This window comes from Cyphellophora europaea (genome assembly GCF_000365145.1).
Source record: "Cyphellophora europaea CBS 101466 unplaced genomic scaffold supercont1.3, whole genome shotgun sequence".
NCBI lineage: Eukaryota > Fungi > Ascomycota > Eurotiomycetes > Chaetothyriales > Cyphellophoraceae > Cyphellophora > Cyphellophora europaea.
In genome coordinates, this window is record NW_008481809.1 from 1,517,558 (window position 1) to 1,543,071 (window position 25,514).

At 55.4% G+C, this 25,514-nt stretch overlaps 13 protein-coding genes across 13 annotated transcripts; 3 read left to right on the forward strand and 10 right to left on the reverse strand.

Moving 5' to 3' along the window:
* Positions 1-112: 112 nt before the first annotated feature.
* Positions 113-1,838, reverse strand: HMPREF1541_03475 (uncharacterized protein; the record flags this gene model as incomplete). The annotated part of the gene is made up of 2 exons (XM_008717826.1): positions 113-248; positions 301-1,838. 2 exons carry the CDS (start codon positions 1,836-1,838, stop codon positions 113-115), a joined length of 1,674 nt encoding a protein of 557 aa, XP_008716048.1.
* A 776-nt stretch (positions 1,839-2,614) lies between these two features.
* On the forward strand, positions 2,615-4,516 carry HMPREF1541_03476 (uncharacterized protein; the record flags this gene model as incomplete). Its single annotated transcript, XM_008717827.1, has 1 exon — positions 2,615-4,516. The coding sequence occupies one exon, from the start codon at positions 2,615-2,617 to the stop codon at positions 4,514-4,516; it is 1,902 nt and encodes a 633-aa protein (XP_008716049.1).
* A 29-nt stretch (positions 4,517-4,545) lies between these two features.
* Positions 4,546-6,073, reverse strand: HMPREF1541_03477 (uncharacterized protein; the record flags this gene model as incomplete). Its single annotated transcript, XM_008717828.1, has 2 exons — positions 4,546-5,792; positions 5,863-6,073. 2 exons carry the CDS (start codon positions 6,071-6,073, stop codon positions 4,546-4,548), a joined length of 1,458 nt encoding a protein of 485 aa, XP_008716050.1.
* A 281-nt stretch (positions 6,074-6,354) lies between these two features.
* On the reverse strand, positions 6,355-7,656 carry HMPREF1541_03478 (uncharacterized protein; the record flags this gene model as incomplete). Its single annotated transcript, XM_008717829.1, has 1 exon — positions 6,355-7,656. One exon carries the CDS (start codon positions 7,654-7,656, stop codon positions 6,355-6,357), a length of 1,302 nt encoding a protein of 433 aa, XP_008716051.1.
* A 1,825-nt stretch (positions 7,657-9,481) lies between these two features.
* On the forward strand, positions 9,482-11,264 carry HMPREF1541_03479 (uncharacterized protein; the record flags this gene model as incomplete). The annotated part of the gene is made up of 2 exons (XM_008717830.1): positions 9,482-9,563; positions 9,613-11,264. 2 exons carry the CDS (start codon positions 9,482-9,484, stop codon positions 11,262-11,264), a joined length of 1,734 nt encoding a protein of 577 aa, XP_008716052.1.
* A 426-nt stretch (positions 11,265-11,690) lies between these two features.
* HMPREF1541_03480 (uncharacterized protein) lies at positions 11,691-12,413 on the reverse strand (the record flags this gene model as incomplete). Its single annotated transcript, XM_008717831.1, has 1 exon — positions 11,691-12,413. The coding sequence occupies one exon, from the start codon at positions 12,411-12,413 to the stop codon at positions 11,691-11,693; it is 723 nt and encodes a 240-aa protein (XP_008716053.1).
* Positions 12,414-13,154: 741 nt separating this feature from the next.
* Positions 13,155-13,816, reverse strand: HMPREF1541_03481 (uncharacterized protein; the record flags this gene model as incomplete). Its single annotated transcript, XM_008717832.1, has 2 exons — positions 13,155-13,495; positions 13,564-13,816. 2 exons carry the CDS (start codon positions 13,814-13,816, stop codon positions 13,155-13,157), a joined length of 594 nt encoding a protein of 197 aa, XP_008716054.1.
* Positions 13,817-14,285: 469 nt separating this feature from the next.
* Positions 14,286-15,488, reverse strand: HMPREF1541_03482 (chlorophyll synthesis pathway protein BchC; the record flags this gene model as incomplete). The annotated part of the gene is made up of 3 exons (XM_008717833.1): positions 14,286-14,437; positions 14,487-14,592; positions 14,649-15,488. The coding sequence occupies 3 exons, from the start codon at positions 15,486-15,488 to the stop codon at positions 14,286-14,288; spliced, it is 1,098 nt and encodes a 365-aa protein (XP_008716055.1).
* A 371-nt stretch (positions 15,489-15,859) lies between these two features.
* HMPREF1541_03483 (uncharacterized protein) lies at positions 15,860-16,859 on the reverse strand (the record flags this gene model as incomplete). Its single annotated transcript, XM_008717834.1, has 3 exons — positions 15,860-15,925; positions 16,040-16,372; positions 16,668-16,859. 3 exons carry the CDS (start codon positions 16,857-16,859, stop codon positions 15,860-15,862), a joined length of 591 nt encoding a protein of 196 aa, XP_008716056.1.
* A 290-nt stretch (positions 16,860-17,149) lies between these two features.
* HMPREF1541_03484 (uncharacterized protein) lies at positions 17,150-18,831 on the reverse strand (the record flags this gene model as incomplete). Its single annotated transcript, XM_008717835.1, has 2 exons — positions 17,150-18,535; positions 18,580-18,831. The coding sequence occupies 2 exons, from the start codon at positions 18,829-18,831 to the stop codon at positions 17,150-17,152; spliced, it is 1,638 nt and encodes a 545-aa protein (XP_008716057.1).
* A 1,350-nt stretch (positions 18,832-20,181) lies between these two features.
* Positions 20,182-21,510, forward strand: HMPREF1541_03485 (uncharacterized protein; the record flags this gene model as incomplete). The annotated part of the gene is made up of 2 exons (XM_008717836.1): positions 20,182-20,726; positions 20,778-21,510. 2 exons carry the CDS (start codon positions 20,182-20,184, stop codon positions 21,508-21,510), a joined length of 1,278 nt encoding a protein of 425 aa, XP_008716058.1.
* Positions 21,511-22,202: 692 nt separating this feature from the next.
* HMPREF1541_03486 (uncharacterized protein) lies at positions 22,203-22,799 on the reverse strand (the record flags this gene model as incomplete). Its single annotated transcript, XM_008717837.1, has 1 exon — positions 22,203-22,799. One exon carries the CDS (start codon positions 22,797-22,799, stop codon positions 22,203-22,205), a length of 597 nt encoding a protein of 198 aa, XP_008716059.1.
* Positions 22,800-24,162: 1,363 nt separating this feature from the next.
* Positions 24,163-25,362, reverse strand: HMPREF1541_03487 (actin-like protein; the record flags this gene model as incomplete). Its single annotated transcript, XM_008717838.1, has 2 exons — positions 24,163-24,225; positions 24,277-25,362. 2 exons carry the CDS (start codon positions 25,360-25,362, stop codon positions 24,163-24,165), a joined length of 1,149 nt encoding a protein of 382 aa, XP_008716060.1.
* Between the last annotated feature and the right edge of the window lie 152 nt (positions 25,363-25,514).

Consider the following 25,514-nt stretch of genomic DNA (forward strand, 5'->3'; position numbering starts at 1 on the left):
CGTTGCACGCTGCTATTGTCTGTCCTGGACAAGAGGCGATAATGGAGAAGGTATTGATTAGACTATCTGGTGTAATTATGAAGAGAACGCTGCACTGTATTTGTGGCTGCCACTAGACGTGCGAGCTCGTATTCGCCGCATACTTCATGTTGTTGTCCAGCTTGTTGACAGCGTTATCACTGACACCCTCCTCAAACACATCCACTTGAGTGCTGGCGAACTTGCGAGCTGAGACCCTCTTCTCGAATCTGTTTGTCTTGGTTAGCGATGCGCGCACGATAGTCCTGTTGCCACACTTACAGTAAATCCAGTTCAGCAAATGTCCTTCCTCGCGGCTCCGGCACTCGGAAGTACGTGTAAATGATACTCAGGAAGCAGATGCCAGCCCAAAAGAATCCAGCATAGTTGCCCCAGTCCCATTCCTCTGGGTTGAGCATGTACGGGGTAAGGACGTTGCAGATAATTGCCACGATCGCGTAGCATACACGACCGAGTGCCACGGTCTTGATCTGCAGACGGCGTGTGGACAATTCTGCCACCAGCGAGTAGCAAACAGTCCCGACGGTGAGTTGATAGAACAAGGCCCACACGAGCATGATCGAGCCCGTAGCCAGCGAGGCGGCGTCTCGGTCCGCAGGGATGCCGAGGAAGCCCAGGATGAGTAGCATGCTGCACAGACCCATCAGACCGTAAAGATAGAGGCTTCGGCGACCGACACCCAGCGACATCAGGAACCAGGCACCGAAAACGCCTACCATGTTGATGCCGTGCTTTCCGAGTGTGAAATTCATGGCATTATCGGGGTCCAGGCCTGCCTGTACTAAGAAGTAGGTCGCATAACCAGAGAATGAGTTGCCAGAAAGATTCTGGATCGCCCACACCATACACACGATCTCCGTACGGCGCAAGTCGGTGCCCTTGAACAGATCGACGTAGCTGGCGCCCGAGGTTATTTCAAGCTCCATGGCGGTCGTGTGTGCAATCATGGCCACGGTTTCGTCGGCATCGAAGTCATGCTGTCGGTTGAGGCTCGTCAGGCGGATCAAAGACTTCTTAGCATCCTCGACGCGACCTTTGCGGACTAGCCACCAGGGCGACTCTGGTGCTAAAAAGATCCCTGCTGCGAGAGGCAATGGCCACATCCACTGCAAGCTGTAAGGAATGCGGTAAGCATTCCGACCCTCGATATCCAAGCAGCCGCGTACAGCACCCACGCCGATTACTTGCCCCAGGCCCCAGCAGAAGTTGACCCAGGTAGTGAGATAACCACGCAGCGCAACGGGACATACTTCGCTAGCGTAGGTGATGCAGAGCGTCTGGAAAACACCCCAGGGCACGCCGGAGAGAATGTACGCTACTAGGAGTTGGTTCAGCGTTGTGGCGGTGAACATGATGGACACCCAGCAGGTGATGAGGGCCAGACACACGATGACAGTCCAGCGATAGCCAAAGCGCTCGGATGCCCAGCCGTTGATGATTAATCCAATGATTTGTCCACATTGCGTACCATTGGAGAGGCCGGACTGCCAGCGCGCGGGAATCTCGTAGCTGCCACTGGCAGTCTGCTCTCCAAAGACTTCAGTGAATTGGGGCATGGCGTAGAAGGTGTTGAGCAGGCACAGATCGAAGGCTTCCATCGCAATACAAAGAGAGATCAGCATTGACCAAGCAATTGCCTTTGGATACGTTCGCAGGCCTTCCATCAGAGTCATCTGGTGTTCCTTGTCGGTGGCAGCTTTGGCACGTCTGACGACCAAGCTGCCGGCCCTTTTGGGATTGTCATACTGGTCGTCGCCATGGGTGTCGATGTCGACACCGGTCTCCTTCCTTTCTGCCATCGGTGTCGGAGCTCACAGAACAAAAATTAGGGATTTCCGCTGGGATGTGGCCGGTCGACAGAGCTAGCGAGCACGCGATCACCGGAAGGTAAAAGGCTTTTAAAGGCATGTGGACGTGGCCCATATTGCCGCGCCTAGAGGTTGCATTAGCAGTATTTGCAGTGTGGAGCGGCAAATATCCTCTGCCGAGACGACCTAGACTCTCGACATGAGTGGTCAATGCCGGTCTTTGCGGTTGGCTCCTTACTTAACAGGGGCAAGATGGGCATAACGATCGGCAATGCGTCTGGGCAGCAGCACCCCGTGCTTTGTGCCCCCATGGGACAGCTTAGAGAGCCCCGCAGGAACAGAGCCAGCGTGTGATCCGGTGACGCTGCAAGTAACATTGAGCCGAAGCAAGGATTTTGCGCCCACGGACGTTCGCCAAAGCGCGCAGCGGTTGAAGTTTGCATCGGCCACCATTTCATTGGTTGGGAAATGAGCGCCAAGGCTTGGCGCGGAAGAGCATGAGAAATCACGAAATTGCCCCTCTGGAAGCTGCTCTGCCAGGGCCGGGTTAGTGCACCGTAGAACTGCTTCAGCATTATTGTCGTCGAGCAGTGTCGTAGCGGCACGACCATGTGAAGTCCATCCTAAGAGCTGGAACGATGACTGCCTCGATTTGATGGCTCCAGCCGCTGTCCCGGAAGGAGCGGTGACCAGCGGAGGGTGCTCTCAAGAGGTAGGCGCGGCCAAACTGAATGTCATTGGTGGTAGGGTCGTCTCGAATATCTCTCATGGATCCTCCTCCAACTGTTGCTTCCCTATATACACCACTCAGGACTGCAACGGCTATTCGACTGCTAGCTATCCAGCCTGGTGAACATGGGTCTGATCTCATATGCGAGGTCAAGCACGATGACCTTGATGCCAAGCCGGCCTACGAGGCCCTGTCGTACGTCTGGGGCAATGCTAAAGACACGATTGAGGTCATCTGCAACGACCGCAAGGTTTCGATCACGAGGAATCTGGCAGATGCGCTCCATCGCCTAAGGCAGACCGGTCAAGTCCGTATCCTCTGGGTGGATGCCCTCTGCATCAACCAGACGGATGTTCACGAGCGCAGCTCCCAAGTCAGAATCATGCGTGATATCTACAGCAGCGCAGTGCAAGTCATTGTATGGCTTGGTCCTGATATGACCGTGGATGTGGCACGGGCACGGAACTTGATCGTGGCAATCTCTTTGATGTGCCAGGAGAACAGATCAGCAATTGAACACTCCGGGATGACCGCCGAAAAGCGATTGGCGTCATTGGATATCTCTATGCTGGACAAGTTTAGTGATGCTACCGAGTCAGAGGTTGCCATAACCTGGAAAGCACTTGCTGATTTTTACGCTCGACCATACTGGACTCGTGCATGGGTCATCCAAGAAGTTGCTGCGGCCCGTAAGTCTACCATAGTATATGGCGAGCTTCATTTGGAATGGCAGGATATCGGATGGACTACGGATTGGCTAATCGCGCAAGCTCTTCGCTACGACTTCAAGATGCCGCCGCTGCTGGAGCTCATTAAGTCTGATGATCCGCAACGTGTTGGCGTTATGCGAGACTTCTCAAAACCAGACTCCGAGGACTACTACGACACGCTCTTGGAAGCACTGCGGGCCTCGCGAGTGTTGCAAGCCACGGACCCAAGGGACAAGGTCTACGCATTTCTTGGATTGATGCCTAACGATGTACTCACAAGAGCCGTCGAGATTGACTACGACTGCACCGTCGTTGAAACCTATACGAGGTTGGCAGTTGCGTCGTTGGAATGCTACCAAAACCTCTCGATCTTGTCCTACACCCAGCACTTACCTGAGTACCAGGAGGACTCCCCGTGTCCATCGTGGGTCCCGCGGTGGGACACAGTTTCAGAAGCGGGACTCATCCAAATCTCGAGCCTCGAGGAGCTCGACTGGTCCACATGCGGTACACATAGACTTCAGAAATGGTCTTTCGAGGCTCCTAGAATCTTACGATTGCAAGGCTTCACCTTCGAGGCCGTCGGATACACCTCGGCGTCCATGAACTACCTTGACTTCGACCTTGCAAGAAATAAGCAGACGTTGTCACCCGTCCTGGATCAAGTACACAGATTCTTAGGGTCCGAGTCCCTCGATCTTGCGATCAAGGACACGAAGCAGGAAGTGCTGTCGCTAGCCAAGACTTTCACGCTCGAGTATGATGCCGACTGGGCCGGCAATGTGATCGAGATGGATGAAGACAGGTACTGGGCAGACTTTTGTGATTATGTCAGGCATGCCTACGAGACCTACCAGAGCGTGAACCCAGCAGATCCAAAGGAGGGAGCCTTGGCGGAACTTGCTGCAAGCTTCGCAAAGTACGCTGACGGTGGTGACTGGCAACGCTACGAGATCGCTGCATCGCGTGATGCCGATGCGCGCCGCTTTTTCTGCACCAAGGATCTTCGCGTATTTGGTCTCGGCCCCGATACGATGCGGAACGGCGACATCGTTGTCATTCTGTTCGGTGGGCGAACGCCATATATTCTTAGGCCGCATGTCGAAGCCGACGGCTCGCGATGGTACACTTTTATCGGCGCGGCGTACGTCTCCCATATCATGAGGGGAACACTCATGCCGTATTTCGAGCAAGGAGATTTCGAAGAGGTGGAGTTCGAGGTTCGATAAATCCCAGCCTTGCAGGATGGCGTCCTCTCTCAAGACTTAAATCTCTTCCACGTCTTCCAGACCACGCTCCATCCGCCAAAGACACTGCACAGTCCTGTGAAGACGATCAGAGGACCATATTCCGTTTCATACGCACCCCCGTGCATGCCACTGCCCACGCCAGCTTTCAACAGCGGCACACCCGCCAAGCCACCACCAACGTATCCTATACCCCTTGCTCCATTCAACATGCCATACAGCACACCCGTATCAATAGCTTCATTCCGCTCGCGACTCTCCCGCTCCAACTCATCGATTACCCCTCCCCACGTCGCACTATACCCGCCCGCAAAGAAGCCAAAAGTGATGCTGAACAGCGTCAGCAACGGCATAGCCGACGCATGCGACGACGCCAGCCCCCACAGCAGAAAGGCCGAAAGCGCGGAGCTGAAGGCGGCAATGCACGTGACGGTGCTGGCGGAGAGGGAGAAACGCTTGCCGTCCGAGAGGTAGCCGAAGAATGAGGACGACAGGATGCCAGGGACGTTGAAGAGGGTCAGGAGCAGCGTGCTGGCCGTGGTCGAGAGCGTCGTAATGTCCGCGGCGTAGCTGGGTAGGTAGGTCTGCGGGATGCCGTAGCCGGAGGACTGAAGCATCGTGGCGACGGCGTAGATGTGGAAGGTGCGGTGGCGCAGGAAGTGCCAGGGGACTTTGCGCTGGCGGTGTGGGTCACTGCCATCGTTCGCTTCGGTGACATCGCCAGCGACAGAGGCGGCGGTCGGTGGTGCAGCAGGGATCAGGTAGATGGCGCCGAAAGCGGAGGCGGCGGCGATGGCGGCCCAGATGCGCAGCGTCACGCGAAAGCCGTACACGTCAAGGAGATGACGCACCAGGAAGGGACAAGTGCTCCCAACAATGTTCTTGCAGGAGAGCACCACGCCATAGGCCAGCGCACGGCGCGCGTCCGTGAACCACTCGCCCAGCGTCAGCGTGGTAGGCGAATAGACTAGCGCGCAGCCCAACGCCGCAAAAACACCCTGGCTCACGATCAGGTGCGACACCGAGGTGCTGAAGCTGGAGAGCAGGAATGATAGAGCGGTCAGCAGCACACCGAGTAGGGAGGCGAGGCGGCGCCAGCGCGCCCAGCGCCGAGCGAAGACCGCGAAGAGGAAGGGCATGCTCATGTACATGACGCCGTTTTGCGTCGTGCCGATCACGCCCGTTGCGGAGGAGGGACCCGAGAGCGTCCAGTGCGAGATGTAGTATTCTTGGAAGATGCCGTAGGTCATGGCGAAGCCTGTTAGGGAGGCGGTTAGTGCGTGTGGGTGGGAAGCTGGGGGGATGTGGACGTGGAGGTGGAGGAATACCCCAGATTGGGAGTTGCAGGATTGCTTGGCCTATCAGTGTGGCAGCTCGCTTTCCTGACGCTGATGCATAGCGGCTGTCGCTATTCTGAGGTTGTTGTTGATATTCTTGTGTTGTGGTTGAGTCATCGAGCTCGTGGAAAGCCCTTTCGCGGTGAATGGCATCTCGTTGGGGAGACTGCATCTCCCACGTTCCCGATGTAGAATCTGCCATGTTCAATGAGAATCAGCTGAGGTCTCATCTACATCTTAATCAAGACAGTTTGAGAACGGAAAGACGTCGCGTGCTCATATACCCTTGGCGGTACAAACGCCCTGTGAAGAGCGAGTGGGGGATGCGGGGGCAGCCCTCGTCAATCACTGCCTGTCTTGGCACGCTGGTATGCAGGTCTGACAATGAATTGCGGCATTTACACGGGCAGATGCCGCTGATGAGAGGGACAGTAGATACGCTCTAGCAAATAAGATCTACTGTATGGCCAGAGAAAAGGTTCTTCAAATGACCAGACTCTCACCCACATCCATCAAGCCTATCTCCCAATCCTCCTCCTCACCACTACGATCACCACCCTCTCCCCTAAACTTCAAGCCCATCTTCTCCGCCTCCTCGCGCCACTCCCTCGGCGGCGTGCGCACGTCCTCGTAGTACTCGCTGAGTCCGCCCCTGACGGTGCCATAGTGCATGCCTACACTCCGTTTGGCCTTGACATCCCGGTGCACGCACATCGAGTCGGCCGGGTTGCAGTGCACGGGCGCCATGAAGGCTCGCGGCTTGCAGAGCCCGATGGGCAGGAGGGCGAGGTCAAAGGGTCCTAGCTGTTCGCCAATCTCAGCGAAAGCAGGGCAGACGGGGAGGGCGGGGAGGTCGCTGTCTGGGTAGGGGTCTGGGGAGGAGGGGATGGTGCGGTAGCCGGTGTCGCCGGAGAAGTAGACGGATCGGTGGCTGCTGTTGTCCGTGGTTGATGACGGCTTCCCGGATGACGATGATGATGTTACCTCACTGGGGATTTCGAGAGCAAAGCTGCACCACAGGTCTGCGTCTCTGTCGAAGGGGCTGCGAGCTGAAGAATGTTGACAGGGCGTGCACGTTATTCGGATGCTTGCGTCAGAATGTGTGCTTTTTGAGGACTCCGAGGTTCGAATGGAGGCAGCCTTCTCCTTTGACGCGGTGCCGTCCGACATAGATACCTCGAGTCGGTCCCACCAGTCGCCCTCCCATATTTGCTGCTTGGGGATGCTCAGAGGTAGTAGCCATCTGGAATTGCCCAGAGCAACGCAAAAGAGGACATCGGGTCCTCGATGCTCGTATATCGCTTTCAGAGAAGCAGTGTCGGCATGGTCGTAGTGGTTGTGGCTGATGCAGACAACGTCAATGGGGAGTTCATCCAGCAACTCTGCCAAGGTACACGGTGTAGGGGTATATCGTTTCGGACCGAAAAATGAAAATGGTGATGTCCTCTCGGAGAAGACAGGATCGAGCAAGATGTTCAAGGTGCGTGTAGAAGACGGTAGAGCACACTGAAGCAGAAATGAGGCGTGACCGATCCAAGTGACCTTGAATGCGGCACCCGGCGGTGGGGGGCTAAAATCCGGACGGCGAACCTGAACCAGTTCTGCTCGGTCGGCCGGTACAGGGACATATGGCGGCTTGTTACCCCCGAAACGAGTCCGGAAGACGTCGGCGAAACTTAGTCCTCGATTGGGCCATGATGGCCAGGGATTTTTATAGCCTGGCTGCTTGTGGTGGGACTTGTCGCTCGACGGTGCTAGTGGTGGAAGAGTGTGGATGGTTGGCATCGAGTCAGCTGCGCGAGCGTACAGGGTGATATAGGTTTAGGACGAGCTTCAAAGTGCCTTGAGTGAGGCGGGCAGGGTGGGATGGCTGAGTCTGATGGATTGCAGGCTGGAATGTATATCCAATCGATGTCTTTGTGGGCGCCTGGCTGTCCGGAGTTAATGTTAGGCCGAGTTAAGGATTCTAGCGTTAACGTACCTGATTGAGTTGATACACACGTCACGATAAGTGTTATACTAATTGATACGCATGGCAGGGCGCTCCGACCTACGGATTGTTGTCTTGTAAGCGTACCTGTGTGTATAGTTGTCCAAGCCCCTCCACACATCCCGCTCCAAGTCGTGTTCCTTAAATCGCCCGTTCTTCAGGCGGCTACCCCGTTCCCGCGCCGATACTCATGAGCACGATTTTGGACCCGTCCAAAAAGCTCTCTTTCGTCAGCCGCAGAGGCTGATGCTACTTCGAGTCCTCGGTTGGTGAAATTGCTGGTCGTGCGCTTATAGGCATTTTGATCTTCCCAAATCATGAATGTCACGCAATCATACGAAGAGTCGACTGCATTGGCTGTGAGGACGAGTGCTGGGCCGTTGTGAGCTGCAACATGGCTACCTTCCGCATAGTGAAACCGAGGAGATGAATGCGGACCTCTCAGAAGGCGAGAAAGACGCCAGAGAACCGATAAATGATAGGTTCCCTGGTCAGGCCGGCTTCGATGTCCTCGTATCGGTCAAAAAATGACAGCTCACCGTTCGCACATGTAGGTTGCCAGGCATATCACGGCAACTTTGCTAATTGGAGTTCTACAAGCGAGGCGCTTGACGGGCAGTCGCCTAAGAGTCGCGCTTCGCTTCACGTGGTTGCGGGGCACTACCTCCGTATGTATCCCTGTCTGGGGCCGAAGAGGCTCGAGGGCACGCACAGTCGATGTTGAAGCGCTCCTCTGGCAGACACTGGTCATGTATAGCGTGCAGAAGACCAGCCAAGTCACGACCGAACCATGTCCTCCGGGAAAGAGAGTCGTTTCAGGGGCACTTTATCAATGCATGGCGGCCATCGTCTGGCACATGGTCGTCCAACCACTGAGACACCTGCGTTGGGCTTGCATATCGCTTGCTCCTTGACGACTACCACTCTTGGATGAGAACGAAGACCTTAGGCGAGTACGGAGTACGGAGCTACGGAAAGCAACCTCACGGACAGGCCAACCCGGATATCTCGAGGCCCCTGGGGAGCGGAAAATGGGTCAACCCTAACCCTTGCTCGGTCCAATGAGTAAGTAACTAGTAACTACACAGTAAGTCACTGGATCAAGCCTCTAGCAGCCGCAGGCCAAGGAAGCTCCGGGCGGAACGTGTTCGGCTTCTCCTTTCCTGTTGGGCCTCACCTCTCCCCACCTTTTCCATTCTTCTGGGCCTTCTCGGCGACTGGTCAACGTGCTCGAGGCCCCTCTCTACAGAGGCCACGCACTCTCTTGGACCGTCTATTGTCAAGATTGTGGCTGTGAGCCAAGTGTAAGATATCGTTCAAAGGAGCTCCTGAACAAGCGTGTAACATACCCACCAAGACTGTGATGTAGGTCCGAACATGGGTTCCTCTCGCCTACTAATAGTACTTTGTCATTCCCGAATCTCTCCCTCCGTGTTGGCCCATGCTCAGTCAATGTCTATATGATTCTACGGAAGCTGTTGTCTACGACAGCCTGATCATGGCTTCGTTGCTGCTACGCCCTTGAACCCTCGGGCGGGCTCGTATGCTGCCTACCTGCTTGAGCCTTTTTTCCTCGAGCCAACTCGTTCCCTGCGATTCTCTTTTGCAGCCCATCATCCAATGGCGGTGGCGGCGCTCAGTCAGTATGACTACATATTCGCCCTTACCACCATTTTTGCTTTTCTCGATGCGTGGAACATCGGTATTCACAGTCCCTATCAGTGAGGACTTGCACAACTGACTTGCCCCAGGTGCCAATGATGTAGCCAACTCGTTCGCAACGTCCGTGTCCTCGCGGTCGTTGACCATGAAGCAAGCCATGGCTATTGCGGCCGTCATGGAATTTGCCGGAGCTGTAAGTGTGGGATCGAGAGTCGCCGCCACCATCCGCAGCAAGATCATCGAGCCTCATCTTTACGACGAGCAACCGGCTGTGCTACTTTTGGCCATGATGTGCGCAATTATCGGGTCCTCCACCTTCCTGACTTTCGCTACCAAGATGGGCTTTCCCGTCAGCACTACGCACTCCATCATCGGCGGACTCGTTGGAGCAGGCGCAGCCTCAATCGGCATCAAGCAAGTCAACTGGGAATGGGATGGTGTCTCGTCCATCTTCGCAGCATGGGTCATTGCTCCTGGTATCGCTGGCACTGTCGGTGCTGCACTGTTTCTCATCACCAAATATTTTATCATGACACGACGCCACGCCGTCCGAAACGCTTTCTACTCAATACCTGTCTATACGTTCATCACCATCGGCGCTCTTGTCATGTTGGTTGTCTGGAAAGGCATTCAGCTCGAGGTCTCTTTGAGCAATACCGAAATTGCGGTCTGCGTTGTTACTGTTGCCGGCGGCCTCACCGCTCTAGAGTGCTTCTTTCTACTTCCTTTCCTCTGGCGCCGCATCATGCACGAAGACTGGGAGCTGAGATGGTATCACTGCTTACAAGGCCCATGGCTACTCAAGCGCCCTCCTCCCTCACGCCCCCCACCTGGCACCAACGCCCTGAACATAAAAGACTACTATCGCGGACACCTCACCAAGGAGGAGCTCGAAACCATCCGCGCCAGCGAAAGTCTCCTTGAATCCGCCAAATCCCCCGACTCCCACGCCCGCACCGACTCCGAGGCCGATTCCGCCATCACTACCGCCCTCCCCAGCCCGGCCATCCAGGCCTCCACCCTGACCCGGCGCTCCACCACCGACGCCGGCCCACCCCTCCGCCCCCTCGGCCCCTGGCACTCCGCGCCCGTCCTCCTCTGGCGCTTCAAGCGCATCACCCTCCGCGGCCTCGAGCAAGACGTGATCCGCCTGCAAAAACGGCACCCGCAGTCCATCCTCAACTACAAGATCGAGGACATGCACGCGCGTGCGCCCCGCTACGACAACCGGGCCGAATACATGTACTCGGCCCTGCAGATCCTGACCGCCGCCTCCGCCAGCTTCATCCACGGCGCCAGCGACGTCAGCAACGCCATCGCGCCTTTCACGTCCGCGTTCCTCATCTGGCGCACGGGTCTCATCGCGGACGAAGTCCATGTTCCGCTCTGGGTGCTTGCATTCGGCGGCGCGGGCATCTCCTTGGGGTTGCTGACGTATGGCTACCATGTCATGCGCAATCTGGGGAACCGCCTAACGCTCATGTCGCCGAGCAGGGGCTTCTGTATGGAGCTGGCTGGCGGAATTACGGTGCTGATGGCAACGAGGCTGGCGATTCCGGTCAGTAGCACGCAGTGTATTGCGGGTGCGGCGATCGGCGTGGGGCTGGCAAACGGGGATTGGAGGGCCATCAATGTGAGGTTGGTGGGCTGGATTTATCTGGGTTGGCTTATCACTGTGCCCGTGACGGGGCTTATTGCGGGCGGGCTGATGGGGATTATTCTTTGGGCGCCTAGGTGGTGATTGAGAGGGTTGGGTCAAGGGTCATGCTGGGATGCTGGGATGCTGGCATAGCACTGTAAGATGAAGGAAAGGACCGCGGACTCTGAGTTACGTTCGAATGGAATGGCAATTACAGGGTACGGGTTTGGGGTGCTATGGGTACTTCAGTGTACGATGGATGATTCATTCTTATGCATTAGGCTTGCTTGTGTGGCTGCGTCGATCGTATTACTTTGGCCAACTGTCCAATTACCAGTGTCTTCACCGAGGGTGAATCTTGCCACGCGGAGAACGCTCTGCTTTGGCTTGCCCACGTGTCGACGATCACCGCGAAAGGCTGCTCTTCAATTTTTAATGACTTCAGAGTGCAGCCCGGTAGCATTTCACATCCGTTGTCCCGTGGGAGAGGATAGAGATCACGGCCCTCCAGACCTTGTCCGGCCACTGCTACCCTCGCTGAGTACATTCACGGTGCTTCGGCTTCAAACCGTACCAATATGTGGCATCTTTGCCCGGACCTCCAGCTTCGGTGCCCCACTCACTGTCTTGGTCTTTGATACCGGGACCTCCAACGCTGTCACGTTCTCGAGCTCTGCCTCTATCACCCCTGGCTGAGGACGAAGCGGAAGAACAGGAAACTCGGTTGTCATCCACGTGTCTCGGGTCTGGACCTTTACCCGCAGTAGGATCAAAGCCCCATGCCAGACCACCCAGCCACTGCGTTCTAGCCTTCTCATGACGCTGCGCCTCTTTCTTATCAGCCTTGTACCGCTGAACGCGTTCACGCGAAGCTGTGCGGAGTTCCTTGCGGGCGCGCCGGTCGCGAGTGGGATGCTTGGAAGTAGAAGGCTGTCTTTCGCTGTCTTCGACCGGATCCACGCTTTTTGCGCGGAATCGAGCGAGGAAGCGGGCAGTGCGGGACTCATGAGGTGGATCTGGCTGAGTGTTTGTAGGCTGAGGAGCAAGAGTGTTGAGTAGTCCTGGCTTATCTGGAGTTCCAGGTTGACTACTCGAAGGCTTTGAGGCAGGCAGGATCTGGTCGAAGGTCACTGGAGGTGGAATCTGCTGCGACGGCACAGTCGTAGAGGATGGAAAAGTGCTGCTGCTGCTTGGCCGGACGAGTGGGTGCTGATAGGGGGGGCTGCGTTTCTGCTCACTGGCATTTATCATGTTGGGAGTCTGGTCAAACGAGTGTCGAGACTGAGTTGGCTCGTGTTCGTAGGGCTGCTTGTTGGCGCTTGTGCACAAATGTCAGGATGCAGTGAATGGAGAGTGCTAGAAATACGACAACGAGGATTGGTGTGAGGAAAGACCCCGCAAGAATAAATGCATCGTTCTTGTCCATAGGTGAAATGACGGTGAGAGCGCGCAACGAACAAAGCGCTGAGTTGTGTCACGAACTTTGGCATTGTACCTGCCTTGTCTGACTGCCTCTGTTGACTTGAACTGCCGTGGAAAGCGCTGCGGCCGAGCCGCCACTTCCCTTTGTTTGTGAACACTGCCTTCGCGTCGTACCGAGCTTTCCGCTGAACACCTTCAAAACGTCGCTCGCGGCCATTCTGCCACCATCACTGACCAACGTTGGATCCATTTTATGCTCAACCACGGCGGAGAGATGCCCCTTGTCGTTGCGACCTTGATCACACACCCGCTGCAAGAGGCAGATGCGAGAGGATATACTTCACCGGCCTAGTCTCGTGACAGATCTTCGAGCGGTGCCCGAATGCCCATTCCAACCTGCCCCGGTTTCTGTCCTGGTGTTCCACCATTTCGCTTAGTGCGACTCGTGGTACCTTGCGCGTAGCTAGATGCTGGCTTAGCGAGTATTGTTCGTTTCGGTTCGCGTACACGCGATACCGTATGTTCGTAGGCTCTTGGTCTCTTTCTTGATTCATCTGACGGGCGATGTGACTAACGACGGGCATCTAGACCCGGCGGAGGTGGCGCAGCATGGTAGCCCGGGGGTCCTGGCGCAGAGCCTTGATGTTGAGGCCCGGGACTTGGACCACCTGGAGGGCCTGATGGATTTGGAGGAAACCCACCCGGTGCGCCAGGAGGTGGGAACGGAGGAAGTCTGCCACCCGGAAAGCCGCCGGGGGGAGGAAATGGCATGCCATTAGGAAGATTCGGCGGGGGCTGTCCGTTAGGTGGAAACGGAGGGAATGGCATGCCTTGACCTCCAGGCGCAGGTGGCATGGCAGGACCCTGACCAGGAGTCATACCGAAGGGTGGAGGGGGCATTCCCGGAAGACCTGTGAGTACTTTAGCGGGAGACGCTCAAGATATACAACGTCTGGGATCACGCTGCTATGGAACGTACCAGGGAAGCCATGAGGCGGAGGGGGAAAACCACCGCCAGGCTGAACCAGGTTCAGGTTGGGCTGTTGCAGACCTTCGGCAGAGTATGAGGAGGCGATGGAGTCAATGACAGATTGTGTTTTCTCGTGGCCGATCTGCTGGTAGTAGTCGATCACGTTGCGCAAATGGTTGCGACCACTATTGTGTGCTTTGCGCACCGACATGGAGTCGTGGGTGAGGTAGACATCGCAGTATTCGCAGAAGAAACGCGGCATGGTTGATCTTTTGATATGTCTTCTCAAGTTGTCGACTTAAGCTGCAAAGCGTTCCGCAGTCAGATCCGTAGAGTGGGTATGTGGACAGGACTTCAAGCTAGAAGGCTGTGAGGACCTGAAGTTGAACTGCGGCGGGAGACCGCATTTGAATTTGTCGCCGCCTTAAGGTCAGCTCGTGCCAAGGTTGCAGCTTGGCGCGATGTGTAAAGCGGCAAGAAATGTCATATTCATGCCTACCACCGCTACTTCGATCAGGAATTCCTTTCTGTTATTTGCAATGCCGCTGGACACAATTTGTGCAGACTCTACGTGGGAGAAGCTAGCGTATCGTTCTCCGCTGATCTGTACTCTTCCTGACTAATGCCTCACTTCATCGTAACCAGCCATTCATCTGATCGTTGAGTTCTGGTTCTATTTCTTTACTGAGGCAGTGCGTCGGTGATAGACCTTCGCACCTTGTTTCTGGCTCTCAAACCCTGAGCAGCTCTTGTCTCGGCGTGACCAGAATCTTCACGTGCCTCAAGCTGTCAGTGCTACTAATCAGCTGCTCGAACCCCTCCTGTACGACCTGCGCGAACCCGATTCGAGAAGTTACCATATCTGCAAGGTTTTTATATTTACCTATGTGCCAGTCAGTCGTGGCGCAAGATCTCGAGCCTTACTATCTTACCTTCACAGAAATTCCTCACCACCTCGGCGAAATCCTGGTCATCGTATGCCATTGAACCAAGGATGGAAACTTCCTTCAACATTAGAGGCGCAAACGGGACCGTGAACTGACCAGTATCAGTCGGCATCTTGGTAGCGATGCTTGCGAGGCTTGTGTACTTACCGGAGCCTGCCAGCCTGCGACAGTCACATACGTTCCCTTGACCCGGAGCGCGGAAAATGCTGCGTTCATTGCCGCCGCAGCTCCAGCGCAATCGAAAACCACGTCCACACCCACCCCCTGGGTTCTCTCCAGACAAACAACGGCAACGTCATCTTTGCTGGGATCAATGACTGTAGCTTTCATATTCCGCACTTGTTTCTGTCGTGCCTCGGCCGGCTCTGAAAGAAGGACTTGCCCAGCACCCTGAACTGCCAGGTCATGAACCACTGCTTGCCCAATTGGCCCACCTCCAAGGACCAGCACGGTCAGGTCATGGAACTTGTCAAGTTTCGATACCCGCACGGCGTGCCGTGCCACGGCCAGCGGCTCAATTAGCGCAGCTATCTCTAGTTCAGCGTTCTCTGGCAGTGCGTAACACTTATTGACATCGACAGCTACCGTCTCCGACAGGCCGCCACCGCCACCGCTCAGCCCGAGAAATCCCAGGTCCTTGCAGACATTCGACGCAGACCTGACGCAAGCGTCACAGTGTCCACACACGAGTCTGGGATCAACCATTACTGGCAGACCGACCTTCAACGCTCCCGTGTAGCTATCAGGCAGCTCTCGAACTCTGCCACAGAATTCATGACCCATCGTCACCGGCTGGCACTCCCCTGTCGTTGTTTGAGTGGATTGCTTGCGTTGAATGAATTGAGGTCCGGACTTGTATTCATGAAGATCTGAGCCGCATATACCACACCACTCGATGTCTATGAGTACTTGGTTAGGTTGGGCGAATGGCTCAGACACAGTCTCGACGCGGACATCGCGCGCTCCGTGGAATTGTACAGCTCTCATGTTGGTTCTGTCAAAGGTGCTCGACCTTTTCTGCCCCCCTAATTCCAAGTCTAGCTATTGAGAGCATGAATACAGGGCAGATCGACGCAGGATAATTGCACACGCAGCCAGCCGAGGCACTTGGGGATGTCAACAATGACTCGGATGGAGATGCAACCCGAAGCGCGGGGTCGCTATCTACTCCAACCAATCTTTTGAGGTATATTCTTGATTGGACATCTGATGCACGCCTCCTGGTGTTGATACCTCAGAGTAGCGGAGTATGAACTACGCTAAGCAGTATACTCATGCCTTCACATCTCAAGACCTATATCAGCTGTCACCTTGACATCCCCCATCCAGCACCGAATGTCCTGAACACAATGTCACCGCTATTGCTGTGCGCCTGGCAAGTTTGCGTGCGTAGGGTCAATCCACGCCACATTCTCAGGTTTCTCCTATTGTCGGAGATGCTGGTCAGCCATGATCCTCAAACCTTGCCAACCACAACCACCATCGAAACTACTGTACCGATGGCCTGACCAAGACAGAAGAAAACCACAGCCACTTACCACAGGTTCCAAATCCGGCAGGTTCACCGCCACCGCCTCCCCATCGCTCCTCACAAGCACGCACTCCAACTCCTCACCCTCCATCGCATTGATCTCCTGATGCGGTACGTACGGCGGCACGAAGATAAAGTCCCCCTCGCCCGCCTCGGCCACGTACTCGAGCTTCTCGCCCCAGCGCATGCGCGCCCGACCTTTGACGACGTAGATGATGGACTCGAGGTGTCCGTGGTGATGCGCGCCGGTCTTGGCGTTGGGGTGGATCTTGACTGTGCCGGCCCACAGCTTGGTGGCGAGGCCGCGTGTGCGGGCGGCGGTTACGGCGGCGGCGCGGTTCTGTTCGATGGGAGAAAGGGTGGCATGTTAGTTGCGGGCTCGGTGAAGCGGGCAAAAAGGAAGAGCGGATGGGATGGCAGTGGGCGTCAAGGGTTTGACTGTGGGGAAAGGGTCGAGGGTCCAGCAAAGAGGGACTGGTGTTGCAGAACTGGCGGGGGACAGCTATATTCATGCTCCGGGAGGCAGGCTCGGAGGTATTCACCCGTGACACGAATGAGCAAGAGGTTATCGTCGGCGTCTTGGCTTCTCGGCGAACCTCCGGAGCAGATGAAGGGGGAAAAGCACAAATACCTACCATGCCAGGAGTCTGGGCTGTATTGGAGTCCAGCGAGTCTGCTGGGATTACCTGCACGCCAGTGTGTCTCCAGTCGTCGGGCGGAGGGTTCCCGAACTCGTGGTGATGATCGTGGTCGTGGCTGTGGTCATGGCTGTGGTCGTGCTCGTGAGGGTGGTCATGGGAATGCGAGTGGGGCTCCGAGGAGGACATATCGGATGCAGTACGTCGTATTCACGGAACAAGGCAACAAGGCAACAACGTGTCTAAGACGGCACAGGGCTGTGAAGAATAGACCCAAGATCAGCGTGACTTGTCACTCAAGAAAACTGTAGGTCGCTAAGGCAATAGAATTGCATGATTATTACTGTAGAGGTCCTTTCGCATCCCCGCACGTCTACCACCCCGCCAGGCCCTCCAAGGCGGCTGCGGATGCAATTTACTCCAACTAGCCTCCATGCCAGATGAGAATGTAGCACTGGAAACCTGCTGCCGAACTATTGCTAGAGCTGAGCCTCCTTCACTGCTCCAGATCTGTCTCGGTCAACGACTGCATCGGCAGACCGTTCGTAGGCTAAGTTGATCTCATCTTCGAATCGCAAATATATTTGTGCTCGCATGAGATTGAATTTCCATGTTCGCGGTAGCCTTTTCCCCCTAACGTCAAGCGGAACAATCATATCTCGGTTGATTCCGACAGTCATCTTGCCATTGATACGCCGTTCGATGGTCTCCCAGACGCGACTCAACACCAGATCAGCGGTGACAGAGCCCGGAGAGGCAGCTGCAGCGAAGGCTAGCACGCCCAGCTTGCCGCGTCCCTGTCCGAAGAGGACGATGTCGTCCACCAGATCCTCGTTGTCATGCATCAACTCTTGCTCGTACGGAATGGCGTTCACTATCGTCTGACGGTCCCTCTGATAAACCTTGATCTCGTCGTCCTTGCGTCCGATGATCTTCCAGGCATCTGGCTTTGTTGGATGCCTCAAGAATAGATCCTTCGTGTAGTAGTGCCCGTCCTCGGCTGCGAACGCGCTCAAAACTTCGGGACACCCTGGAAGGAGGACCAACTCGAAGACGTTGTCGTGACCTTGGACGGGGCGCATGTCGAGAAATGCTTTCTTTGGTGGGGAAGGCAACAGCCACTTCCACGCTGTATCACGATCTGGCTTTGCGGACTCCAGAAGGATGCCCGTCTCGGTTGAGGCGTAAGTATCGAGTACAAAGATCCCTTCACGGCTGAGCATATCGCCCAGTTCGTCCGGACATACGGCGCCAAACACTGTAACCTTCTCGTATCCCCGCAACGTGCGGATTCCACCTTTCGCTCGGGCAATCAAGTTCAACGTGTACGGCGTTGTGGAGATAAAGTCGAGCTGCGCTTCGTCGAGAAATGACATGATACTGTCCGTGGTAAAGTTGACGCGATCATTATCGAAAAAGGTCGGCGCTGTTTTGGTGAGACTGCGAGTAAGTCGATTAAGCCCCACGATGTTGTACATGGCGGATGCGGCCCATTCGCGTTTGTCATCACGATAAATGAGTCGCATCGTCCGCTGTCGAGTCATCCAGTCATCGTTACTGAAAGGTAAGAGCTTCGGTAGGGATGTCGTGCCTGACGAATGGCAGATGAAGACAGTATCGCTTCCTGCAATGGTTTTCGGGTCGCAGGTTATTTCTCCCAAGGATTTCTTGATGGCAGACGTCAAGAGCTGCCCTTCGACCAGTGGCAATCGAACAACGCCCTCATTTGGCAGAACGACAGGTCGATCGTGAACCAATACATCGGGGTCGCTCTTCACAAGCAGCCTTGCCACATAGTCCTCAGACAATCTAGACGACAGGTTGAAAACGGCATGTCCCATCCTTGTGATGGCGAAGAACGAAGCCTTGACATGCGTCAGTCAGAATCAGTGTCAACGAAAACACCTACAGCCCATTCAATGGTTCCGTAGCCAAAGAGAGCAACCAGCAGAGGTCTTTCGCCGCTCTGTCGTGGCCTTAGACCACCGTCAACGTAGACAGAGGCCGCATTATCTGCCAGCCGTCGCAGGCTCCGAGCTGAGTAATACGTAAAGTCCGACTGCGAATCGCGGTGTCCAGGTAGAGCGAGCACCGGATGCTCTTCAGCCGAATTAGTAGCTATGTCGATGTATTCGACCCACGTCCGAGCTTCGTGTGCCATCTTGATGAGCCAGCCGTCAATGAAGACGTAAGATCAGTTGGAAGTCAAAGTTGTCGTTTCCAGGCTTCAAATAAAAAACTGCCACAGCACGTCTTACATTTGGCGCAGCTGATCATGACGAGGAGTCATCCTTTCTGAACGACTCCTCACGGCTGTCTTAGTCAAAGGATGGTCAGGCCAACTGAGAGTAGAGTTATTCATTTGTTCATCGTGAATAACGTTTTAAGGCCGTCGAAGGCAGACTCAAAATGGCGGGTGGAGGAAGAAGGACAACGCGCCACCTCGCAACACGCTCTCCAGCATGGCTGTATCGATGAGCCGGCTGCGAAGAGTGCTCTGGAATGAAGCTACAGTCCCACGGCTACGAGTATCGACCGTCAGGCTCTTGCGCATGACGTTTGAGATGTGGTGATCAGAACCGGCGTCCGAGCTCTCTGGTGACTGAATGTTGTAAGGCTAAAAATCCCTATGACATGAGATACTGCGTGAGACAGTACGCGTCAGTCATACAAAGAACATGTTAGCAATGCAGGAGGCAACAAGACTCCTGGCTGACTTTGCTCGTACAAGTAGAGCTTCACCCTTCGACCGTCATCAAGGGCCAAGTGTTGGAAAGTTATAGAGCCAAGTGAGATACAGTCGTCCTCACCCCAAGTCGAGGCGAAGGCCTGTTAGATTGGGGCAGTTAAAGGCAGTGCTATTGGCTGCAGGTCGGTTTCGTAGGCGCCCCTGCCGAGAAGTCATTTAGGCATATCGCCGGGCTTTGATTTGCTGAGAACCCCCCTGTACCGCTTGGCAAGGCAATCCCTCGACTTCCACTCTTCCACCTTCCTCGTCTAACGCAACGTCCGAAGCCACATCGCGGACCAAGACTTCGCGATCGTCCACGCTTGCCGTCGCTTCGGGCGGAGAACGGCCAATGGCGTGGGCCGCATCATTATCTTGTGGGGAATGAGATGCAGGCAATGCCTGCGGCACTCGAACCGATGTGCTTGAGCTTCCCCCAGAGCTGCCTTACAGATGCAAGCACGGAGATTAGGTAACATCAGAGCAGGCATTCGACCACCTATCCGTGTATATCCAACTCTCCAGACCTTGTTAACCGTAGCTACCGCGGTCAATACTCCAGACTATGCAGGCTCGCGACATGGTCAAAAGACTCGACGGTCGACTTCACTCGTCTTGGCTCGCGGGACGTCCCTTCCTATCAAGGCAGCCCAGTAAGTGCAATGCTTCACTGCCAATCTTACCTGCCCAGACTAGCTATCTCAGCATTGTATAAGACTGGATGATCGAGTATCAACACTGTTCGGTCCTCCAGCTGCTCTAGCCCATGGTCACTCGTTCAACATGAAGCTTCTTCAATCCCTGCCACTCATTCTGCCTTTGGCATCGTGCCTCGTCATCTCTCGCGATGAAAGTCCCGTGTCTTACGATGGGTTCAAGGTCTTCCGCATCGCTACTGGCGACAGTCTCGCCGCTATTGAAGAGAAGCTGTCTTTATTCTCCACTGAGCCATGGAATCGGGATCTCTCGCAGCACATCGATGTTGCCTTAGCTCCAAATCAGCTGGCCGACTTCGAAGCCCTAGGTCTCAATGCGACCATTATGCATGAAGACCTGGGAGCCGACATCGCGGCCGAATCGATCATCGACGACTCGTCTGACCTTACAGCTCGTCAGAGTGGTAGTGTCCCCAGTGCTAATTGGTTCAACAATTATCATTCGTACAACGATCACATTCAGTTCCTACGCGACTTACAGGCTGCCTTTAGCTCGCGATCTGAGATTATCACGTCTGGTACATCGGTGCAAGGACGAGCTCTGACCGGCATTCACCTATGGGGCAGTGGCGGTAAAGGTTCCCGGCCTGCTGTTCTCTTTCACGGCACAGTGTAAGCTGACTTTCACATGGTCCTGACTTCATCCCCTGCTAACTATTTCAGTCACGCCCGTGAATGGATTTCCACCATGACAGTTGAGTACATTGCCTATCAGCTTCTTACAACCTACGCATCAGACGCCACGACTCGCGGCTTTCTCGACTCCTACGACTTCTACATCATGCCAATTGTCAACCCTGATGGTTTTGCCTACTCTCAGACCAACGACCGTCTCTGGCGTAAGAACCGCTCTGCCGCCCCCTCCGGTAGCTCCTGTCTCGGCACCGATATCAACAGGAACTGGCCTTACATGTGGAACGTTCCGGGTGGATCTAGTACCAATCCATGTGATCAAACATACAGGGGAAGATCCCAGGGCGACAGCCCAGAGGTTCGAGGGCTCATAAGCCAGATCCAGTCACTTCAAGGGGGTCAAGGCATCAAGCTATACATCGACTGGCACTCGTATGGACAGTACATCTTGACGCCCTACGGCTATTCCTGCAGCGCGGTGGCACCTAACCAAGCCGAACATGATAGTCTAGCCGCAGGCACCGGCAACGCAATCCGCGCGCAGGGTGGTACGCGGTGGACAACTGGGCCGAGCTGTCGCACACTGTATGCAACGTCCGGCAGCAGCACTGATTATCTCGGAGACGTGGCGGGCGCAGAGTACAGTCTGACGATCGAATTGAGGGATACTGGGGCGAATGGCTTTGTGTTGCCCGCCAGCCAGATCTTGCCCAGTGGCCGCGAGCAGTGGGCAGGAATGCGTTATTTGCTGGGGAATATGTAGAAAGGTGAGCCTTGAGTCGTCTTAGGCGTACAAATGGTTTGCACTGCATCAGAGACGCGCTCAGAGGGACGAGCTATCATTTGGACGGGCTCTTGGGATGGCCTGGATGGTGAGGCCTAGCGGTGCTGGACAGGATGTGGTCTAACCTAAATCGCATAGCAGTAATAAAGCAGCGACACTATCCTTGAACCCCCCTGGCGCGTCCTGTGGCGCGAGCGAGCGCGGACACGTTTGTTGACGTATCACAGGACATGAGCATGAGCAATATACGTAAGATGATGATTGAAAGGAATGGATCGTGTGTTTCGCCACCAAGCCGTGATATGCATATGCAACCGCTAATATCGCTGACTGCCACAGCTGTTCCGTAGATGACGATGATAGGAATAGGAGGCCATACCTATCGCAACCATTTCCCAGTGCCATGCAAGACATCATAGACTAAGACTGGCCAGAGGTGAGTACCTCAACAAATCTTTATGGCCGTAATTAAAATGTCACCCCAAACTCACCCTCAGCTTTTTGTCGTCCCATGGGGTACCGTCCCATCCATTTGTGAAAGCACCTTGCTCGCTCGCTCGCTGTCATGTCCCATGCAAACACCCCTTCGCTAGAGTAAATCGGCCCAAAGATATTTGTGGATGAATCGATCAATCGATCAATCAAGAAGGCACCCAACCGATCAAATCGATTCAATGCCCACCAACCATCTTCTTCCACGCCCTCCCCACGGCCCTCGTCGCCACATCCGCCCCACTATCCACCGACCCAACCGACTTCTCACTCCTGCGGTCATCGCCCTCGCTCTCCGAGCCGCTCCTCCGACCAGCTTTGGGATACGCCGTCACGGCACCACCACTGCTGGCATAGACGTTGCCGGCACCGCCACGACCGACATGGTACACGGGTGCCGCCCGCCGCTCCTGGCCCATCTGCCGCTCGAGCTCTTCGTCAAAGGAGAAGATGGCGCGCTCGGTCGACGGGTGGACGTTGCCGGCGCCGCCGCGGCCGGAGTGGAAGCCCCCCGACGTGGACGAGGAGGAGCGGGACTTGGATGAGCCCGTGGTGGAAGCGTCTGATGTTGACGGTGAGCGAGGGGCCGCGCTGCTGATGGAAGAGAGGTGGATGCGTGAGGGGGGACCTTGGGCGGTGGCGCCTGAGGTGAGGTTCGAGGGAGCGCGCGTGTAGTTGCCGGCGCCGCCGCGGCCGGTGGCGAGGTAGGCTCGGGGTGTGGCGTGTGGGTGGGGTTCGAGGAGGGAGTAGGTGCGTGATGAGGTTGAGGATGGCATTGTGATAGTGGTTGTATGTGTGTGTATGTGTTGTTGGGCGACGGTGAGGTCAACTGGTGGTGATGGTGGTGGTCAGGAAGTATTCGACCTGATGATGTGATTGGACGGTGATGGCTGTTGCTGTGATTGGGTACCAAAGCTTATAGTGGGAAGCTATTGGTGGCGAGGTATTCAGATAGTGATGAGTAGCAGGTAGATTGTTGGTAGGTAATGAGAATAATAGATATTCGTAAGTTATCTTCAGCCAAGTGATAAGGGAATGGTACGGCACCCCGGGCGCCAGCTATATATGCTACCCCATTAACCAGCACTAGGTGATGTGTCAACGCAAAATTCTTCAGCGTTCTCTGGTCTCCTAGGAGGAAATTGGCGGGCTCCGCGTGTTCCAAGACGTCAAGCCCAGCAGCCCAGCAGGTGCTGCGTGATCTTGCCAACAATGGGTCGTTGACACATCGAAATGCCGCCGCCTGCCGTTAACTGGAAAGCGCCTGCAAAAATTTGCGGTCACGCTGGCTCTGGCTGAGACGCGCATGGGCCGCGAAACCCCTAGGGGGCAAAGAATGGTAAACTTTTGCCTTCGAACACAAGTCACCTGGGGCAAAGCATCCAAGCTTAGCGCAAGATGGCGTGAAAGGATTTTTGTCGTCGCAGGATGACGCAGGATGTCATATCCGGCGGGCGGCCAAGAATGCACGCATCACGTGGAGAGCGGAAGGGGAAATACGTTAGTCATGTGCCGCTGCTGGTCTCGCCAACTTGGTTTTCATGGGGTAAGAGATATGTCGCTGCCGGCGGGGACCGTGGTTTCCTGGGGGTAATGAGAACCACCATCTGCAGCATTCATTATTCCACCATCACGTCGGCCGATTGCAACATGATGACTGACAACGTGTAGCCACCGCCTCTGCCCATTCGATGGTGGGCGGCGTCTCATCAATCGCCCTAGACTGTACATGCCATGTAGCGAGTAGTACTCAAGTATACTTTTCACAAGTACCAGCAACAAACCTCCGGTACCATACTTGATGGTGAACATCTTCTGCGGACATTCGATCCGTCGAGCCAGCCGTTCCTTGCAGAAAATTCGAACCTTTCTCCTGTACCTGGGATCGACCTTCCCCAGATTATCCTGGCCCGGCATCCAGCCTTTCGTGCTCCCCCGCAATCGGTCATGCCAGGCCCGGCGCCAGCAGATCCAGCACTTGTTGCCCATAGGTGCTGATTGGCGCTGGCTCTTTTCCTGTCGTTTGGCCGGTGTTCTAGGCGGACGCTTGTCTGACCGCCTGGTCTTGACGTTGGACACCGCGGTCATGATTGTTGTGGTCTCCTCATCGGGTACCGCCCAGGGCGGGCCGCCTTCTGCTCACGTAAATTTGCTATGGATGATGTCTGGGTTCTCGTGCCAGTCGTCGATGCTGACCCACATCTGCCTTCGTGTTAGCATGCCAATAAACAATGCGAGGTGAGGATCCCTTACCTTTCTGAAGGTGCTCAATCCGGCCAAGATGCTGCCTCCAATCCACGTGCTGTACTTGCGTTCCGGTGGCGCAAAGATCTTGATGTGTGTATCCTTGACCGCCTGTCGCTGCAATTCCGTCAACAAACGATCACCAAATCCCTTGGTCAACGTTGTGCCGCCGCTCATGACGATATTCGCAAACAGATTCTTGCGGAGATCCATGTCGACCCGGCTAATGGAATCTACGAGCATCTGATGAACGCCTGGATACTCAAGGCCGATCAGCTCTGGGTCGAACAGAATCTCCGGCGCCCTGAACCGCTCGGCGCCGATCTTGATCTTCTGGCCGTCTGGTAGCTCATATAGCGCTTCCCGTTTGTCGGCCTTCCACAGACCTTGAGACCACTCTTTCTCTTCCTTGCGCGGGTCAAGCGACACATATGATGTCTTCTCCTTCATGATCCGAACGATTTCCTTCTCAGCGCTGGTGTGAAATACATGGCCGCTTTTGCGAAGCAGCAGCTGCATCTGCTCGGTGACATCGCGACCGGCCACGTCGATTCTTCGGACACTGTTGTTGATTGCAAAACCTTCGTAGACGGGTACGGCGTGTGTGACTCCGTCACCGCTATCGAGAACGATACCTGTTGTGCGACCGCTGGCGTACAGACTGAGGACAGCCTGTATGGACATGTAGATGGCCGGTACGTTGAACTGTTCAAAGAGGATCTGAGCCGCCATTTCTCTGTTCGTGCGTGGGTTCTGAGGAGGTTCGGTAAGGAGGACGGGATGTTCTTCGCTCAGCGTTTTGAGCTCATGTTCGTAGACGTAGGTCCAGATCCGCTCCATATCGTCCCAATCGGTGACAACGCCATGTTCAAGCGGGTATTTGACCTTGAGCAGGCCTCGCAACTCTTGCGCTCGCGGTCCAATAAACACTTCTCCCTCTAACGCACCCGCTAGAACTCTGGTATGTTTCGGCCTGCCGACGTATGATGGAAAGTAGGCAGCAGGGAGGTCTGTCCCAGCGAAGCCGGCTCGAATTGTACCGCTGCCATTGTCGAGGACCAGGGGTACATTGTGGAGGCTCCCGCCGTCGGCCATTGTTATCGAGTCTCGGGTAGGCCGTGCGGTGTTGGCATCGAAACAGATCTACAGCAAGGGCCCAGCGCTATCGGATCATGTCTAGTATCAAGGCAACAGTTGAAGCAATTGTTGGTAGAAGGTGATGAGCGCAGCGAAACGCGTTGAACGCG